This window comes from Seriola dumerili, unplaced genomic scaffold, assembly GCF_002260705.1.
Source record: "Seriola dumerili isolate Sdu_G_001 unplaced genomic scaffold, Sdu_1.0 BDQW01000917.1, whole genome shotgun sequence".
Classification (NCBI taxonomy): domain Eukaryota; kingdom Metazoa; phylum Chordata; class Actinopteri; order Carangiformes; family Carangidae; genus Seriola; species Seriola dumerili.
In genome coordinates this window covers 64499-83441 of record NW_019175172.1, presented here as the reverse complement: position 1 = coordinate 83441, position 18943 = coordinate 64499, and the positions used below count along the sequence as shown (strand labels likewise).

The window sequence follows — 18943 nt, the reverse complement described above, 5'->3', positions numbered from 1 at the left end:
CGGAGAAGAGAGCACAACGTTTCATCAGCTAAAGCTAAGCTAAGCTAAGCTAAAAGGAGCGTGTATGTTAGACATCACATGAACGACTGTTAGCTAATATTAAACACAAAACTCAAGGTGTTCAACTGTCTGTTATTCTGCCCCCTGGTGGCAAAGAAATGGGGCATTGACAACGTAGCTTAATGTTTCTCTATGTCTCACCTGTTATTTACCTTTGTCTATCTGTTCCTCTGTCATCCCGCAGGCTGTGTGTGTGTGTGTGTGTGTGCGTGTGAGAGTGTCTGTAAAATGCCGCTGCCAGCTGAACACGTTTGATCGGACATGGAGGCCGTTAGCGCAGCCAACGACACACAGGACCAGCTCCGCCTCCTGCCCCCGCCTGGCGACGACCTCAGCTACCATGACTACGACCCGAATGGCGGCGCTGTCCCCCCAGCGCTGCCGACGCTGGTGTTCGAGGGAGTGAATTTTCCAGAGGACCCCATCAGACTGCTGAGTGTACAGGTAGAGTTATATATATATATATAGATTAGACTCTCTTTTATAATAAAAGTGTGATACCTTCAAAGTCTGGCACTTCAACAAAGTAATAAAAACTCCTGTCAATATCTCAAAATTGATTGCACAGGTCTAAGAAGGAAAAGTTAATTAAATCTCCTTGACTGTACCTTCTCAGTGATAATCAATATTTCCCTCGCACTCTTTCACAATAAAAGTCTTTTCAAAACTACGACTAGGACCCGTGCCCAACCCAATCCTGAATAAATCACAGCTGTCATTGATTGATTAAAACCAAACTTATCCACTTACTCGTCCATCTCTATATAGAGTCAGTCGTTGTCTGAGGCTGATGGGAATGTCATTATTTTTATAGGTTTTTGTTCATAAACAAAAGAATTGAAATTTTGACCTGATTCTGTCACTTGATGAAAAGTCACCCGGCAACAGCTGTACAGGTGGAGACAGAGAGGAAACATACAGGTGCACACATGACCTTCAGTGGCAGTGATCAGAGCCTCTGCATCATCAATACTTGTGTCAGTATTTCCTGGAGAGTCAGCTCATACATCCTGCAAGGCAGCTCCTCTGAGTTTCTAGTGGAGGCAGCTGCAGATAACGGCGTCTGCCAGATGTGTACAGCTGCTGCTGTTTGTTTGTTCGCAGGTGGTGTTGATCCTGGCCTACAGCACCATCATTGTGCTGGGGGTTCTGGGTAATTCGCTGGTTATCTACGTCATCTACCGCTTTAAGACGCTCCGCACCGTCACCAACTTCTTCATCGCTAACCTGGCTGTGGGTATGTTTACACACACACACATACACACACACACACACACACACACACACACACACAAATACACACATGCTGTGCTGTTTCTAATTCAATGCTGTCAGAGTCATTACAGCAGGGAAATGCCCCCGACATCCCAAGACAGCCTGTTTGTGTATCTATTTGTTTCTGTGTGTGTGTGTGTGTGTGTGTGTGTGTGTGTGTGTGTGTGTGCCCTCTGTAGGTCGTCAGCACTGATGACTCAAACATCTGTCAGCTGTTATATGCTGTTCTCTGTGTGATGTGTGCGGTTTGTCTGCTGCTGTGTGGGAGAGAGACAGACATGTTCATGTGTTTGACATTCACACGTCTTAAAGGAGAAACCAAACGTGAAACTCGTGATCGTATAAATAGATTTCTGACTGAGGACAGAGAAGAAACACAAAAGAAGAATTCCCAGAGGCATGTTGGTGTCTGTCTGTATGATGTGCACACATTAACTCCTTCTTTTCCATCTTTATTTGATAGCAATGATACACGCTCTGTTGCTGTTCACTCAGGTCATTCCCAAGGTGAATTTGTACGGAGGACCAGGAGTTTTACAGGAAAAGTAATAAAGAATTTCCTTAATTTCATATTTTAATAAGCATTAAAAATAGGAATTATAAAATAATTTAAAAGTAAAGGATAATTCCATCATTAAATACTTTAATAATTTAAATATGCATTTATAAAAACAGCATAAAACACTCATTAAATAAACCATTTACAAATACATTTATTAATTCATGAATAGATAGATAATAGAATTTTAACTATTTGAAAAGAGAACACATACCTGGCCTGAGTGTCACGTGAAGGTGAAATGGAGAGGCTAAATGACTAAGCTAATTGATTAGCTAATAGGAAAAGGAAAAGCAGCTGGAGAGAGGAAATTAAAGAGGGAATCCAGGTATATTTTTAAAATGTAATCAAACAATTAAGTCATCAATAAACACTTCAGATTTAAAAATGGATTTACAAAATCAGTATTAAACCATTTAGAAATAGATCGACTAACGTTGTCATTTAGCCTCTCTGTGACACTCTGGGCTTTAGTGCTGGTAAAACCAGACTCAACAATCCCAATTGGCCATGGGATGTAACAAGCTCTCTGATTGGCTGGAGAGCTAACCAGTCGTATCGTATGGGTTTTGTCATGGAGAGGTAATAAATAGTTTATTTAATGAGTGTTTCATGCTGTTTTTGTAAATCCAATTTTAAATCTTAGGTATTTATTGATGGATTAATCATTGATTTATTAAATTCTTTTCACAATTCCTATTTTCAATGCCTATGAAAATATTAATTATATTTAAAATTTTTCCTGTTTTCCTGGTCCTCCATAAGTTTGTACCATTGACTCAGGCTACAGTAGCGTCCTGTGTTTCCGCGGTGCAGTAACAGATCCACTGACTGTGACGATTCTGATGGAGTGAATTGATTTTGCTGCAGAGTTTTAAAATAAAACGCAGCTGTGACTGAACATTAAGGCTGAAACTCGTTACCTGAACTCATCCAGGGCATTAACGTGTCACAGCTCGGACTCAGCGAGGAAGACGAAGAGTGAGAGCTCGTAGGATTTACAGTTTGGTTCTGTGGAGGCAAAACAAAGGAAAACCAAACCTGAGGGGTGGACTCCACCCGTTCCAACCTGCAGAGGGAAAAGCAGCTGGAGGAGAGCTTCAAGTGATATATGAACTTACACTGACCTTTACAACTGTGAATCCTGGGTTTGCTTTTTGCTCCAGGTTGTGTGAGGATGTAAAACCATGACGCTCTGCACAGAGACAGCTCTGATGGTGGCAAATCAGAGGGCGGAATAACAAAGGGATAAAAAGAAGAATCCAGTAACTTCACATATATTGTAATAACATCAAAATTGATTGATTTAAGATCCCGTCTTTATTTGATAGAAAGCACCATTTCCATCCCATCGCATCATCGCCTGAAAGAACCACATTTTCATTGCGCTTGTTGTGTTTACATGTATGAGGTGACCAGCTGGGTTTATTCAAATGCAAATCACATGCAGTTACTACAGCTTGTTCCTCTATGAGCATCTAAAATGTTTTATTCAGTGACATAAAGAAAACCTACAGAATCCAGCTCAGAAAAACCAAAACCTTGAGAAACCAAGATACTGACAAACCCAGCTCAGCCTTTGAATCCCTGAAGACCTTCGCAAACCTTGTCGACCATGAAGGACAAACTGAAACGAGATGTTTTGTTCTACGAAGGATTTCCTATTTATTCTGCCAGTGATTTATTTGCAGAGTCCGACTTATTCTCATAGACTCCCATGTTAAAATGTCCAACTTTACAGCAGAAATAAACATGTTTACAGCCTGGTACAAAAACAGTTTTGGTGTCTAGAGCTAATTTCCTCCTTCATGACACCTGTTTATATAACTCAGCTGTTTACATTTTATTGAGGACTAAAGTTATACGTAATTGAGGCCCACCTGTTTGCCCACTTTTGGATTAGCTGGGAGTTAGGGGCAGAGTCAGGCACCGCCAAGATAGCAATGGTGGAGCAGCTCACTCTGAGCTTCAAAACCGCTCCTCAGAAACCTGTGGGTGACGTCTTGGAGCTTGTCCTCAGTCCCATTGTCCTCTACTGCTGGATGTAATTTTGAAATTTGTAAAATTCCATATATCCAGTTTTATTGTTGTAAACTCTAACGAAGTATGTGGGGTGGGATGACCCACGGAGAACAGGTTCCAGTGCACATCATGATAAGACAAAATGAGTTCATCATATCTGATCCAGCTAACAGCCACAAGGCCTGAGCAGCAACGTGTTGTTTTCTCTGCACTTTCAGCAGAGAGGATTAAACTGTGCCAAGTTTTTAATGAGCTGAAGCACATCTCAACTTTGACCTCAAATATCACACAGGATTTCAATAATAACAGAAGCCATGACCGACACTTCACCAGTCATCTGTTTGGTGCGGAGGCCTGAAGAAGGTTTTCTCAGACTAACAGCATGGAATGCGCAGCGGGCGTTGTCACCTCAGCTCTGTTCATTTCTAACGAGACGAGGGCGAAGAGGCGAGATTCACAAGTGCCTCGTCTGTGAAGTGGCACACGATGGTCGATTGTTTAAAATTCACACTGGTGCAAGATTATTGGTACCTTTAGTGCCTGGATCATCTTTGCTTTAGAGACACTGTAGGCGTTCAAAACAAAGTCAAGTATTAATTCAAAACACTGAAAGCACAAGAGTGAAAAGCTCAATTAAAACATGCAGAACACAGCGATGTAGAATAAATACATAAATGAGTAAACACATTATAATAAATGCATGAATTAACATGAAAACAACTAAACAAATAAATCGGGGAATTATTAAACAGCACTTCAGCAGACAAGCTAATAACTAAGACACATAAACAGTGAGAAGTAATGGGGTGTGAAGTGGTGCAGGGCTGTGTGGGAGGAGGGGGAAATTACCTCTGCTGTCTGAGAGCTTTTCAGGCCTGAAGAAGCACAGTGATACATTTTCTTCTCAACACACACTCCTGAGAAAGCAAATGGAACAGTAAAGCTGTGTAAACAAGCATGGGTGGATGGGTAAAATGTGTCTCCACATGCAGCAGCAAGAGGTTTCAGCACCACGGACAGCGACGATCTCAGAGAGAGACTTCAGGACCACGGACAGTGATGAGCTCAGCGAGAGACTCAAGGACCATGGACTGAGACAAGCTCAGCGAGAGAGACTCCAGGACCACGGACAGAGACCAGCTCAGAGAGAGACTCCAGGACCACGGACAGAGACGAGCTCAGCACATAGCCAACATTAGCATTAGCAGCTGTTTCCTTACCAGACAGGAAGGAGTTGTCTCCAGTCATGCCTTAACTCTTGTTTCTATCATGTCTTTTCTTTTACTGTTAGCATGCTAACCAGTTAGCCCGGGTCGCAAAAACAAAACTGGGAACACAACGCTGGCTGAAACTCTTGTCATGACCGGCTCTCAACAAGAAACCACATTTGGCGGTGGAGAAAACTTACATATAGCTCCTTTAATTCACAGCTATAAATCAAAATTACTGTTTAAAATATACTTTTTCCTCTGTCCATAACTTCTGGCACATGACCCCTTAAAGTAAAGTAGGCTGAATATGCCCGTGAGCTGTGAGTCGTACCCCTAAAGAAATTAACCTATAAGACCATTAATCATCTTGCAACATGTGAGATTCATCTTCTGACCCTTGGAGAAATCTTGACCTAGACTCTTTTAATCCTTCTCTACATATATTTCTACCAGGCTGTAAGACCCTTTAATATCAGGGAATCAATTGATCAAATGACCCTATAATAAAAGTGGACTCCACTGTGCCAATCACTTATTTAGTACAGTTCTGTTAATATTCTCTGGCAGTTTATTCTCCACTTTTCTTCTTCAACAGCAACTGAATCTAAGATGAATTTGTGTTTTTGTTGTCTGCATGTATTGACTAAAATATGAAGAGAAACTATCCCCTGTACTAAAATCTCTTTAACCGTGACTCACTGACCTACATGTCCTCCAGTGTAATCTGAGCGGCGGAGTGTGAGAAGTGCCAATCGCTCCGTCCAGGAGGAATTTCAAATTAAAACTTCACCCTCCTGGTTAATTTGTTCCCTCGCGTCTACCTCTCCAGCTGTTAGGAAATAAGAAAACACGAGGAAAGAGCGTAAAGCGGCGATTCCCCCCCAGTGTGTGTTTAAGTAGTACAGTGTGTGTTCAGCTGTGTGTGATGTGCACTGTGAACGTCTTGGTGTAGCCCAGAGTGTCGGTTGTTCTGAAAAGTATGAAGAAAAAAAAAGCTGGATGCAGCGTAAAACTTAACCGCTGGCTATCATTAATAAATACACACACACACACACACACACACACACACTCACACACACACACACACACACACACACACACACACACACACACACACACACACACACACACACACACACACTTGCATATACACAGAGATTGCCTGTGTCCTAGAAAAACATTATTAACTTCTTTTTTGCCTTTTGAGTTTTACAAGTTTTGTACGTTAAATTCAGAGAGCTTAATTAATTATAATATGTGTGTGTGTGTGTGTGTGTGTGTGTGTGTGTTCACATCCAATTGTACTAAGTCACACGCAGTGTACTGCAGTAATAACGTCCTTGGCTCTGCTGCCGATACTTTGATGACAATATCACCGGAACGACACTCCACTACTTTTTTTCTCCAAGTGATGAAATAAAACATCCATAGTTCCTCAATTATTTATATTCCTTTAGTTCATAAGGGTCCACAGATATCAAAAGCATTTCTCATAAACGGTTGTGAATATTCGACAAGGACAGGATGTCTCCAGCCCGGGACTGTCCCATAGCCAGATCCCAACATCTGCAAAACAACAGACCGCGTTCATCATTATTTATCTATCTATGGTTTTCTTTGATGTGGACAGATACAATACACAAAGACAAACTCTGATGCATATATCAGAGTTTTTACACAGAGAGACATGACATGGACAGACGCCACAGTTTCCATTTAAACTCTAGTTCGTCTCCTGCTGGCGGTCGTCACTTTGAAGTCGCTTCCCTCTGTCTCTGCTCTTTGTTCTGCATTTTCCTTTTTCAGAGTCGTCTGAAGAAGCCGGGCGGCCATGTTTTCCTGCTGAATAAACACACAGTAATGGAGACAGTGGCAGACCTCCACATTTTATATTGAAACAAGAATCTGAATCATTTTAACCCGAGAAGAGACCCTGAATAATGTGGACTTGGTCAAAGGAGAGCACCACACTGGGAACTATCAATGTGTGAAATGACATGTAATATCGATCAGTAAAATTTCATGGCCAGACGAAACGTGTGGCAGGAAATAAGAACCTGCTGCTGTTAAGACAAATGTTTAACTGTTTTATATTCATGAGAGAAAAACACAGTCCAGAGAAAATGAACAGTGATGGGGGTGGGTGTTTTTGGTGTGGTTGTGTTTTTTTTTGGGGTTGTTTGTTGGTTTTGTGTATTTTAAACTGAAGAAGACGAGAGGAAAGAAATAAAAAACTGAACTAATCCCAGAGAATTTCATTCATCTGCCATGAAACTGCTTTTCTTTACTTGTGCAGTGTAACTTAAATAAGTCACTAAATCAAACAGGGGAAGTGACAAGGTCAAATGAAGACAGAAAGACGACACTGAAAGTAATAAAAGAATATAGTTTAGTAGTACAATCCTCCTCCCTTTAGCAGCCGACAGCGGAGAGAGCGCAAAGTGCAGACTCCTGTTCACGCCATTTTAATGACCGTCTTTTGTTGTTGTCTCTAGGCAGAGAAAAGGTTGCCTGGCTCACTCATCGGTTAGGAGTTCATAACAAGGCAGTAAACCAACGGAAACAAACATACCCAAAGCCCCCGGCTGGAACTTGAAAAAAATGTCGGAGGAAGTGAAGCAGAAGAAGTTTCCCGACTGTTCTTCACAACAGTTGGGAAACGCTTTTGATTCCTTTGTCTTTTGATCTATGGACCCTTACGAACTAAAGGAATATAAATAATTGAGGACTAGATAGACAGTAGGACTTCACGACTGCTTCAAAGGTAGGGAGTCGTCATTTTATCGGCCTTCACCATAGCTTATTACAGTACAACAGTTACCGTGGTCAAAATGCATGAAACCAGGACTGTAGGTGAAAACATTGGATATTTTAATGATATATTGATCGTCACCTGGTCACCTTCATTTATCTAGTCCTGATGCAATGAATATTCCTGTGTCCATTTTTATGTGTCCCTTCTTGACATTTGTCAGGAGCATGTGTGTTTAAATATCAGGTTTCCTGCATATTTGAAGTTTTGCCTGCGTCATGGAAACGACTCTCCCGCCGGTGACGCTGCGATTGAATTAAAAGATGGAGAGGAGCAGCCGAGCGACGCTGAGAGAGGAAGAGAGAGAGGAGTGATTGATGTGATGTGAAATGTGCAGAACGGTAGAACCAAGGGGGGCCAGAGAGTTGTCGGTTCAATTCCCCCCGAATTCAAACGGGAGTGAGCCGACAAGCAGACAGTTTGTGATAAATAAACAGAAACACGGGGGGAGTGAGCGCTCCGCTGCCTCGCCAACGGGCTCCACGCTCCCTCACTCTTTTATTATTTCTTTCACTCTCTTTTTGTCTGTGGCTGCAACCACTGAGGTTTCTTTACTTCTGAAGCCCAGAGGTTCCAGTCTCATGTCGCGTCTCCACAGATGACCCACAATGACCTTTGATGCCACAATTTTTCATGCCATTTATTCGTGACTCTGAAAAACAACCTTTTCTCTCAGTATTACTCTCTCAGTTTATCTTCCTCATTTTCTCCCTCTTTGTTCGTTCCATTCTCTCTCTCTCTCTCTCTCTCTCTGCCCTGAAGCATCACAGGAAGCCAAAATTTGGGAAACCAAAAGAGAGGAGGGGGAGGGTTGGAGGAGGGTTGGAGGAGGGTGGAGGGGGTCGTCGGGCTCGATGAGACCCCTGCATGGCTTTTTATTTTTGCCTAACATGATTTGGCACGCTGCCCTTCTCACAGATTCACATGACAAACTGATGTGGTGCAGACGGTTACAGACTGGCCCCCGTCCTCCCCCATCCTCCCCCGTCCTCCCCCATCCTCCCCCATCCTCCCACCCCCAGGGACACCGGTTCCCTGAAGTCGTCAAACCATGACTCGGCACCTTCTCCACCTCTTTTAATGAACTCATCCGTCCACAGGAATTTACATTTACTGATTCCTCACAGACCTGAAATACAGAACACAATGATAAATGAACCATTTCTGAAAAGGGAAAGAGATGAAATCCATTTATATTGTATATTGTACATTGTGTGACACATGTTCGGATTTCTTTTTTCAAGCACCATTTGCATAAAAATTGGAGGTTTTTTCCTGCTGTAATCTGAACATACTCCTTAAAATACACGGCAGCAGCAGCAGTGTTGTTGACACCAGACCACAGGCTGGATATTGCCGCTCACACGTACAGATGTGGATGTGATTGTGCTGATCATGTGACCCGCCGTCTCTCTCAGAGCAGATGTTGTCTCTCTCTGTGACGCTCACCAGTTGTTTTCTCTGACTGTGTGTCAGTCCTCAGACGACTCGGCCGATCCCCGGCAGCTCAGTCACTCATCACTTGTAAATACTTTTCATTTTGCCTAAGCAGATAAAGGAAAATTGAAAAAGGAGGAGTTATGAATAGTGAAACATCAATAGACAATAATTCTGCTTCGTGAATCCATTTAAAAAAACGTCTTTTTGTCATTCAGACACAGAAAAAGCCCCAATGCTCGTGTGGTATTGGGCGTCTGGGGCGCACATGGAGGGATCACTGAACAGGCCTGAGGGGCTGAAGGTTCAGGGAGCTCCGTGCAAAATGTCACTGACAGAGACGGATGTGTGAGCAGAGTGGTTCATTACAAAGAGACAGAAAACGACCAGGAAGAGACGGGAACAGCTCCAGAAATGCAAATGACTACAGAGGAAAAAACAAACAAACTACAGAGGGATACAAAACTAGAGAGGGACACAAAATGAGACATAAAATAACCTCAAAGAGTCAAACTGACCGTAAAAAGACAAAAAAAAACAACCGAGAGATTCAAAGCAACTACAAATTAATATAAAACAGCTGCACAGGTGTGGGGGGGTCGTGCCCCTATGTGTGAGGGGTGGGGGGCATTTTACATGTCTTTTCCTATTATCTCATAATCTGTGAGAAGGTTTGCATGTCAGCAGGTGAATTTAACCCTCTGACTGCTGGTGTGTGACCAGGCTGATTCACAGAGTGTGACGTGAGTTGGGGGGTTGATGTAGTTGCAGGTTTCTTGTTATCAGTCTGTATCATCTGCAGCAGATAACAGACTGAGCTGTGTGACCTCTGGGGTTTCCGTCTTCCCCGGCGAGATTTCCATCACCAAGAACTTTGATACCGTTTATCTGAAGGTTTAATATTTTGTTTGGATGCGGCGGCGGCGGTTGCAGATATGTTTCCCCTGACATAATCAATTGGATCAGGGTGACGCTCAAACTCTGAGCGCTGTCACTTTTCTTCAGTTTGTCACTTGAGCACTTGTTAACAGCGGAGAAGCAGCATGAAAGTGACTGACACAGTGACGACCGGTCGCCTGTTCAATTATCTGTGATAGAGGAGAAGAGGAAAAGATCCCGTGAGAGATGTAGGGTTTGAAACACTATTGATGTTAATGTTGATAATTCATGTTGAGCTTCATTTCGGGTAGAAAACTTTTCTGTGGAAGAACACAACAGAAATAGTAAGAGGAGAGTGAAGCAGCTGGTCGGCAGGTGAGACTGATGAAAACAGCCCGCTGGTGTGAGTGTGGTTTTTTTGTGTGGCTGAGATGGGAAAGTAGATGTGGTGATAAAGAGAAGATATGATGAAAAGCTCCTGGTCCTTCCTCCCTCTGACTGTGTGGAAGCAGCATCAGCAGTTTGTCGCCGTCTGACATCAAACGCCTCACCGGAGCAGGCCGTGCGGTCTGTGCTTCCAGAGGAGGGAAGTCGATTCATGAAGTTGGATTTGGTGGGAAACAGCGATGCTAAACGCCATCTGAGCGAGCAGCTGTTAAAATCTGTTGTTTGAACTTGTCAGAATCATATTTTCAGAAACCTCGTCCTGACGAAAACCTGTCTCCTCTCGTCTGCAGCCGACCTCCTGGTCAACACGCTGTGCCTCCCCTTCACCCTCGTCTACACGCTGCAGGGAGAGTGGAAGTTCGGCAGCACCCTCTGTTTCCTGCTGCCCTACGCCCAGGGGCTCGCCGTGCACGTCTCCACGGTGACGCTCAACGTCATCGCACTGGACCGCCACAGGTGAGCGGGGTGTCATGGCGGGGAGGTGGTAGGGGCTGTTGGGTGCATTTTAAAGTCCAACACACAGCGGCTGGTTCATTTACTGTTCACTAAGACACATTCATGAACATTCAGGAAGTCTTTCTGTCAAATGACAAAATGAAAAACAAGAAGGGGTGGGTGTAGTCGTTTAAAAGTACATGGACCAACTCTCTAAAATCTCACAGTCGGCTTCAAAATATCACACAAAATCGTTTGTCTCTGTCTTCTAGGTTTTATTTTCTATAATGTAACTTGTCAAGACAATGATGGTCAGCAGCTGACTCTTTAAACCTTTATTTATAGTTTTTATGTTCACAACAGTAAACAACATATTGGACAACATACATAAAACAGGAAAACATATTGGAACATCACAATCGATATAACATAAACAAAACCATGAGCACATCCCAAGCAGCAACATCCAGGGCTGAAACATTAACCCAACACTGATGAACTGAAAACTGCAGTTCCTCTAACGACCACTAGAGTCTGGCTCTGACAGTGAGTCCATCCCCATAGACTCCCATGTTAAAATGTCCATGTGTATGTATGTAATAACTCGCCTGTTTACATTTCATTAAGGCTTAAAGTTATGTATCATTTAGGGCGTGGCCTCTTTCACCTTTTTTTGAATTCGGCTGAAGTTAGGGGCGGAGTCAGCTACTGCCAAGTTGGCAACAGTGGAGCAACTCACTCTGAGCTTCAAAACAGCTCTTCAGAAACCTGCGGGTGACGTCAGAGAGGTTATGTCCATCTTTTTTTACAGCCATGACACACTCACTTTCCACACTCATGACTGTTTCTGTCCCTTACGTCAAAGTATTCTCTCGATACGTCCATCATCTGTTTGTAATTAGCTCCGGAAGCCAGCATCAGCTAGCTCGGCTAAAATGTGTCGTGTCATTGTCAAATTTAGCTAAACTTTTTAGTGCATCCAGTTTTGACGGAAGTTGAACAGTGAGACATGCAAATACACGCTCAGTTTGTGTTCAGCAGCAGAATTCTGACCCTCTGCCTGCTCACTCACCATGTGCTGCTGTCCTGTAAATGACAGAAATGTAGAATCCAAAAGTCAATTTGACCTAGATACAGCTGCTTTCAGGACAAGAGAATTACTGTGGAGATTCACATGCAAATGGAGCCCACTCTGATGGCCTCCTGCATCACTAATGGCACAAATTAGGCGTTGGAAGGCCGCTGTTACGGCAGTTGGAACGTAGGTGTTAAGAGTAGAAGTGCAATGAGGTTTCGGATGAACATGTGCCTCATTTGAATAATTCCAACCTGTGTGACCCTGTGGAGATGATTTTTTTTAAAAGCTGCTGGACGTGTGCAGCGCCACAGGAAACTCAAACTCACCAGCTCATCAGTGTGGAATTCAAACGACTTCCAAACACAGAACTTTAATGAGCTACACCGAGAGTTTGTGCTCATACATGAAAAGTTTACTTCCGAGATTAAATATTCACCATTTATATAAAGTTCTTACAAAGTGCAGACCTTTAAAAACATTTTTTTAAAAACATATTTGGTCCTTTGAGATGTTCCTGGCGCTCTCACCAGCTCTTACAATCTGTTATCATTATTTCCGTCTTTTGTCTCCACCACCTGTCCAGGGACTGCAGATGGAAACCAAAGTGTCTCCTTTCAGTGTTTGAAATGGTTTTTTTTTTGTTTGTTTTTTTGGCAGATGGTTCCTGACAAATAAATTCAAAAATGAAAACATTTAACCCGAGCATCTGTGTTCTGTGTTGCACTGTGGGACAATGGAGCCCATTAGACACTCAATCAATTAAGCTAATTATAGCTAAAAATAGTTCTGCAGTACTGACTTTCTTACAGCACTGGTTAGCTTTAATGTGTATTTGTATTAATGGCCCTGTGACCCAACTACTGGGTGAGTTTAAATTGGAATGAAAATAAAAAATTAGCCAAAACAATGGGTTGAAAGATGCTAACATGCCAACTGAGGAGATAAGCATGGTTGGTATTAATTCTCTGTGGCTTCATCACTATGGGAGAAAGCTTTTTATATCACACACAGTCATTTAAATGATATTTAATACGAAAATGTTAATTGTGCAGCTTTAAAAATACATGATAATACATTAACAAGAGCATAATTGGATGTACTTTCATTGGTGTTGAGTTTGGTGAGTAGTTTGGTGAAGACGAACTGCTGCTACTTGATCAGCAGCTGACATTAACATAACGAGCTTCATTAAGGCAATTTTTCTTCCTCTGGCTTTGTCTGTTCATGCAGCACGATGACTAACTGCACAGCCACCAGCAGAATAATCACCCACTGTATGAAAAGCAGAATAAACATACAAGTAAATTGGCTGAAATGTAAATGAGTCTGGTGGGCTTGTGCAAATCAAACAGAAACACCATGTAGATCAAGGCATGTACATACATACAAACATGCACCCAAACACATAAACAACACAAAGTAAGTCAAAGAAACTTTTTCCCAAGACTCGGGAGGAAAGAAAAGTGACAATCCTTTCTTTTAAAGAGGTTACACTCTGGCCACAGCAAAAGGTTTTCTCTCAGGTTTCTGTATCAGCAGGGACCGTGGGAGCTAAAAGCAGCTTTGCCAGCTTCTGATCCAATCTGCACAACAACCAACAGACGGCTGCCAGAAGACCACAGAGACCCACTTGGCTCGTATCTGAGCAGGCAAAGCCAGAGCCGACGTGCTGCCAGGCCATTTACAGCGCCGCAGCTGAATCTTACAGTCGCCTTTAATGCTTACTGGAGACCACAACAAGAAACCCGAGAACCAGTGTAATGAGTTCTCTTTTTCTTCTGCTTGTCACCACTGTTGCTGTGCTGAATAAGACTGTTGTTGTTGTACTTTGGGAAGGCGGAGTATGTGATTACTGAAGTTTGGTTCTAGTTCTAATGAATACTTTTTCTTTCAGTTAGAAAACTTGATGCTTTCTTGTTTGGGAGAGTTTTGGTGATTTGTTTTTGGGAGTTCTACTTTGACTTGTTTGTTAAGTAGTTTTTAGATTGACCACTGAGTAAACTGGGAGGGAGAGTGTGTAGTTATTGTTGTGTGGAATCCTGTTGAGCTTGTTTGCTGGTGGTGAACGTTAGCTCAGCATATGTGGTGGCGGCTGTGGCTCAGGAAGTAGAGCGAGTCATTCACTAATCGAAAAGATCTGTGGTTCGATCCCCAGCTCCTCCAGTCGTGTAAGACAGAACCTCAATAAGACTAGAAACATGCTAAATAAGTGCATTTCCTACACCTTGTTTTGCACAAAGTAAAACCAAGTTTTCTATGTGGGTTGTAAATTGTGTAAGGTCTGAGGTTTTGATAACGGCTTCTGTGGTGGAGTTTCTTCACTCTTCTCACCATCACTTCCTGTCATCAGCGCACTCTTGAAAACAGCCGAACATCTTGATAATTGAGGTCAAGACTTTAAAGCCAATTTGGAAGAAAACTTGTTGGAAGCTGTTGGAGTCTTTAAAAAGGTGAAGGGATTCAGCCTGGTTCTGTTGATTGGGGAAAATGAAAAAAACCAAACTGGGAACAGTACAAATTGCGCCTGATTAAGGAGGGCGTGTTGTCTGAAGTAGGGAAAGTGTGGGCTCCAGTGAATTTTATTCCGGATCTGACGCACAAATTTAAGGTTATTGCCAAAATCAAATGAGAAAGAGCTCGACCTGTTCTCCTCCTTGTTCCAGAGGCAGATACATGTAATTGGCCGAACACTGAGTGCACTCTGATGTCTCCGTGCTTTTTCTTTTTATACTGGTAAAGCTCAAGAAGCGTGTTCTGCTTTAAGCCCAGTGGAGAGTAAAGACTATGGCAGAGTAAAAGAAGCTGTGAGCTGAAGCCTGAAGCCTTTCAGAAAACTAATCGTCAAACCTGGGTTGAGTTTGTGAGCAAGCTCAACTGTCATTTTAATAGCTGGTGTTCTACTTTTGACAAGCTGTGTAACCTTTCAACTGAAAACTTCTTTGTTCCATTGCTTTGTACAGAAGCGTCAGGTTAAAAGTCCCAGTGAAGTGGCAGAGTCCAACACAAACATGATTTTGCTGAGAGGTTTTGAGGTGGATGCAGGCTTTGTGTCAGGATTGGTGGATTCGACCTGTAACAACCTGCTGTCCTCAGAAAACTCCAGCTCCGAGGAAAGTGGAGCTTAAGCAGCTTTCACTTTACTGGGTCTGGTCTCTCCTTTAACAAGAAGAAAATTCAAGTGAATGATTCAGATAGTGGGGAAACAGTCCTTGTCCGGGGAATGGGATTAAATGTTTCATCTGCAACCTTGCACAGAGTGGAGTTTGTTTCAGACTTGGTTCAAGGGGAAGTCTGTGATTGGTCTGGCTGGATGGCTGATGGGAAACTCTCTTAGTCTTCTTCCCCAGTTGCCGTCAGTCTTGCAGAGTGTCCGGAAGTGGTTCTGGTCTGTCCTAACATGAGTGTAATGAGTCTTCCTGAGTTTCCCAGACTTCTCAGAAAGATGCTGTGGGTCACCTCAAGAGGAGGGGGATGAGGATGATGATGATGACGTTGCTACGTTGAGGGTTTGTCTATAAAATGCTGCATGTTGTCTCGATACACACCTGTACAGCAGCGACTTCATCAGGCTCTTGGTGCAGAAGCTAAACTTGCACCAGCTTGTTACTGAGGAAGAAGAGCTGGTTCCCAGTTGGACCTGACAATAAAATCTAGGTAATGTGAGCAGATGTTTCTTGTTTCGTCGCTTTTCTTTTGACGTCATTATACAGAAAAATATTTGTTTAAATGACCTTAAGTCCTGTGTGGTCTCCCTCTCTGTGGAGCTCACTGAGCCTGAGCTGTGACAGTCATCAGCACCCACACTTCCACCTCCCTCTCCTCTGGATGATACATCCAGAAAAAAACACACACACCTACAGGTTTAACACATTCATTTGTTGGAGCTTCAATCCGGGAAAAAAGCACCTGTTAGTCATGGATTGAATGTTTCCCACCACTGCAGACCGGTGCAGTTCATCAGTTCATGTTTGCCCTGCTGGTTTATGAGCGTTGTGTAACAGCGATGTGGTGTGTGTGTGTGTGTGTGTGTGTGTGTGTGTGTGTGTGTGTGTTGTGTGTTGCAGGTGTATCGTGTACCACCTGGAGACCAGGATGCGTAAGGACGTGTGTTTTGGGGTGATCGCGTTGACCTGGGTGCTGAGCGCCGTGCTGGCCAGCCCCCTGGCCATCTTCAGAGAGTACGGCTCCTTCACTCTGGAGCCTGGACACACCATACAGGTACACACACACACACACACACACACACACACACACACACACACACACACACACACACACATACCTGTAGCACCATGTCCCAGAATCAAACACTTGTGAACGTCAGTCCCCTCGCCTCCCTCCTCATCCATCGCTTTGATCTTCATCTCGTTCCCCTCTGCCTCACTTTCCCTCCTCTTCATCTCTTTCATCTCTCTTTCTCTCCTTCCACCCCTTTCTCCACTCACTCCTTTCATCACTCACTTCCTCTTCCTCCCCTAGTCTTCCTCTCTTTCTTCACCTCCATGCATCCTCGCCTCGCTCGTCTTTCCTTACACTTCTTTCTCCTCCCTCCTTTTACCGCTGGTAAATATTTCAACACCATTGTCTTATTTTACTCATTTGTTGCATATTTCACTCACATTATTATATTTGCACATTCTGCTTTCATTTCCTCCTAAACGCTGCTCACGTCATACTTTCTTTCACATTATCTTGAGAATGCTGTTGGAATTAATGGTTTATTATATTTGGTTAATTTGCCCTTTTCTTCTTCAGGTCCTTTTATTCAGTTAATCCTCTGTTGCAGAAATCACTTCCTCCACAGAAATCTCTCACTCAATCTAATTTACTTTCATCCAAATCAAATATAAATAAATCCAATAGAATAATGAACATGAAATAATCCTATAAAACTAAATGAGACTTATATCCTAATGTAATTTGTTCTCTAGTTTAAGATTGTATGTAAAATCTAAGAAAAAACAAATCTAATCTAAGTGATGTAAAAACGAAGAAAAAGAAAGTAAAAGAAACTAAATTCAAGTGAATGTAATGTGAACTAAATCAAACTAAAATAAAAGCTAAATTATTCTAATTTCATCTACAAACGATATAAAATACACTGAGACAAACTAAACTCATCAGTCCAAATGAAAATAATTTACTTATTGAATTTATTGAACTAATTAATGCAAATGATTCTGATCTAGTCGACAAAACTATCTCATCTCAAGGTCCATTTAGTTGATGTTCATCAGAAACTTTCACTGATATCATGTGACCTTCATCACCCGATGGTTTGACCAGTTACTGTGGAAATGAAATGTCCGTTGTTCTCTTCTAATCTGATCTAAACAACAAACTGCCGGACTAGCTGTGCCGCAATCCGGTGGCCACATCCTGGATCAGCTGCATATCCTGCAGAAACGACATCAGCGTTCATTCAAAGAAACCTGAAGAAATCTAATTTAATCCCATATAAACCAAATTAAGACGAAGTAATCTCCTTTAATTTAATCCAATCAAACATATTCTGTAAAGTTTTCCAAACTGAACCGTCCTCTGTTTCCCTGTGGTGTCCCAGGTCTGTACGGAGAAGTGGCCCGGTAAAAGCACCGACGGCACCGTCTACAGCATCTCCATGTTGATCCTGCAGTACTTCCTGCCGCTGTCCATCATCTCCTTCGCCTACGCCCGCATCTGGTCCAAACTGCGCGGCCACGTCAGCCCGGCGGAGAGCAGCGGCAACAGCAGCGCTGGCTCCGAGCGCCACCGCCGGCGCCGCAAGACCACCAAGATGCTGGTGACCATGGTGGTGGTGTTCGCCGTCAGCTGGCTGCCCTTCCACGCCTTCCAGCTGGCCACCGACATCGACAGCACGGTGCTGGACATGCGCGACTTCCGCCTGCTCTACACCGTCTTCCACGTGGTCGCCATGTGCTCCACCTTCGCCAACCCGCTGCTGTACGGCTGGATGAACCGCAACTACCGCGCCGCCTTCCTCGCCGTCTTCAAGTGTCGCAGGGGCGGGGAGAGGGGGAGGGGCGGCCGGCTGGACAGCATTCACCCCGTCGGGGGAGGAGGCGGAGGGAGGGCGAAGAAGATAGTGCTTGAAACCCAGGATGTGGTGTCCACCCGCCTGAACGCCACCGACGTGTGAGAGCCTGAGGGAAGGGGGGAAATGAAGAGGGCGACGGAGGAGAGGAAGGGGGAGATGACAAGACAATGATGGAGAGACAACAGATGCAGAGGCAGGAACGAAAAGAAAATCATTGTCAGGGAATCGTTTGTTCCCCTGAAGACAAGAAGCGCAGGAAGAAAAACGAGATTCAACACGGAGAGAGAGAAACAGAGGGGAGATAAAAGATGTGAGAGAAAATAGAAACGACAGAGTGAGAGGAAGCCGACGGGGGATTAAAGAGTTTTGGAAGCCCAAAAATAGAGGAGAAGGCGTAGATGAGCAGGGATTAGAAGAAGAAGAAGAATGACAGGAGAAGAGAAGCAGAAGAGCTGCTTAACGACTGAATGATGGCGAGTTCTCCGCGACCAATCAAAGCGAGGTCGCTTTGAGGATGTGACCTCATCAAGACAGAGGACTCGCACTTACAGGACGAAAAAAAAGGGAAATGGTTTGTTTTCGAACGTCTCACTTCAATTGATTCGTTTCCTCAACGCTGACGATAAAGACTGATTCAAAACAACCTTGGACTTTGATGCAAATCTTGTCAACATAGGGCTTTACTCCATCT

General features: G+C 43.4%; 1 protein-coding gene across 1 annotated transcript; it reads left to right on the top strand.

The window, feature by feature from the left end:
• Positions 1-321: 321 nt before the first annotated feature.
• LOC111237527 (neuropeptide Y receptor type 2-like) lies at positions 322-18354 on the top strand. Its single transcript, XM_022766654.1, has 5 exons — positions 322-504; positions 1165-1297; positions 10993-11158; positions 16280-16433; positions 17779-18354. Exons 1-5 carry the CDS (start codon positions 322-324, stop codon positions 18352-18354), a joined length of 1212 nt encoding a protein of 403 aa, XP_022622375.1.
• The last annotated feature ends 589 nt before the right edge of the window (positions 18355-18943 follow it).

What these genes read in the sequence shown, in the direction of transcription:
- LOC111237527 (XM_022766654.1), top strand. Translation starts at nt 322, where the DNA reads ATGGAGGCCGTTAGCGCAGCCAACGACACACAGGACCAGCTCCGCCTC. An exon ending in CATCGCTAACCTGGCTGTGG is followed by an intron (nt 1,298 to 10,992) that starts GTATGTTTACAC and finishes TCTCGTCTGCAG; the next exon opens with CCGACCTCCTGGTCAACACG. An exon ending in AGCCTGGACACACCATACAG is followed by an intron (nt 16,434 to 17,778) that starts GTACACACACAC and finishes GTGGTGTCCCAG; the next exon opens with GTCTGTACGGAGAAGTGGCC.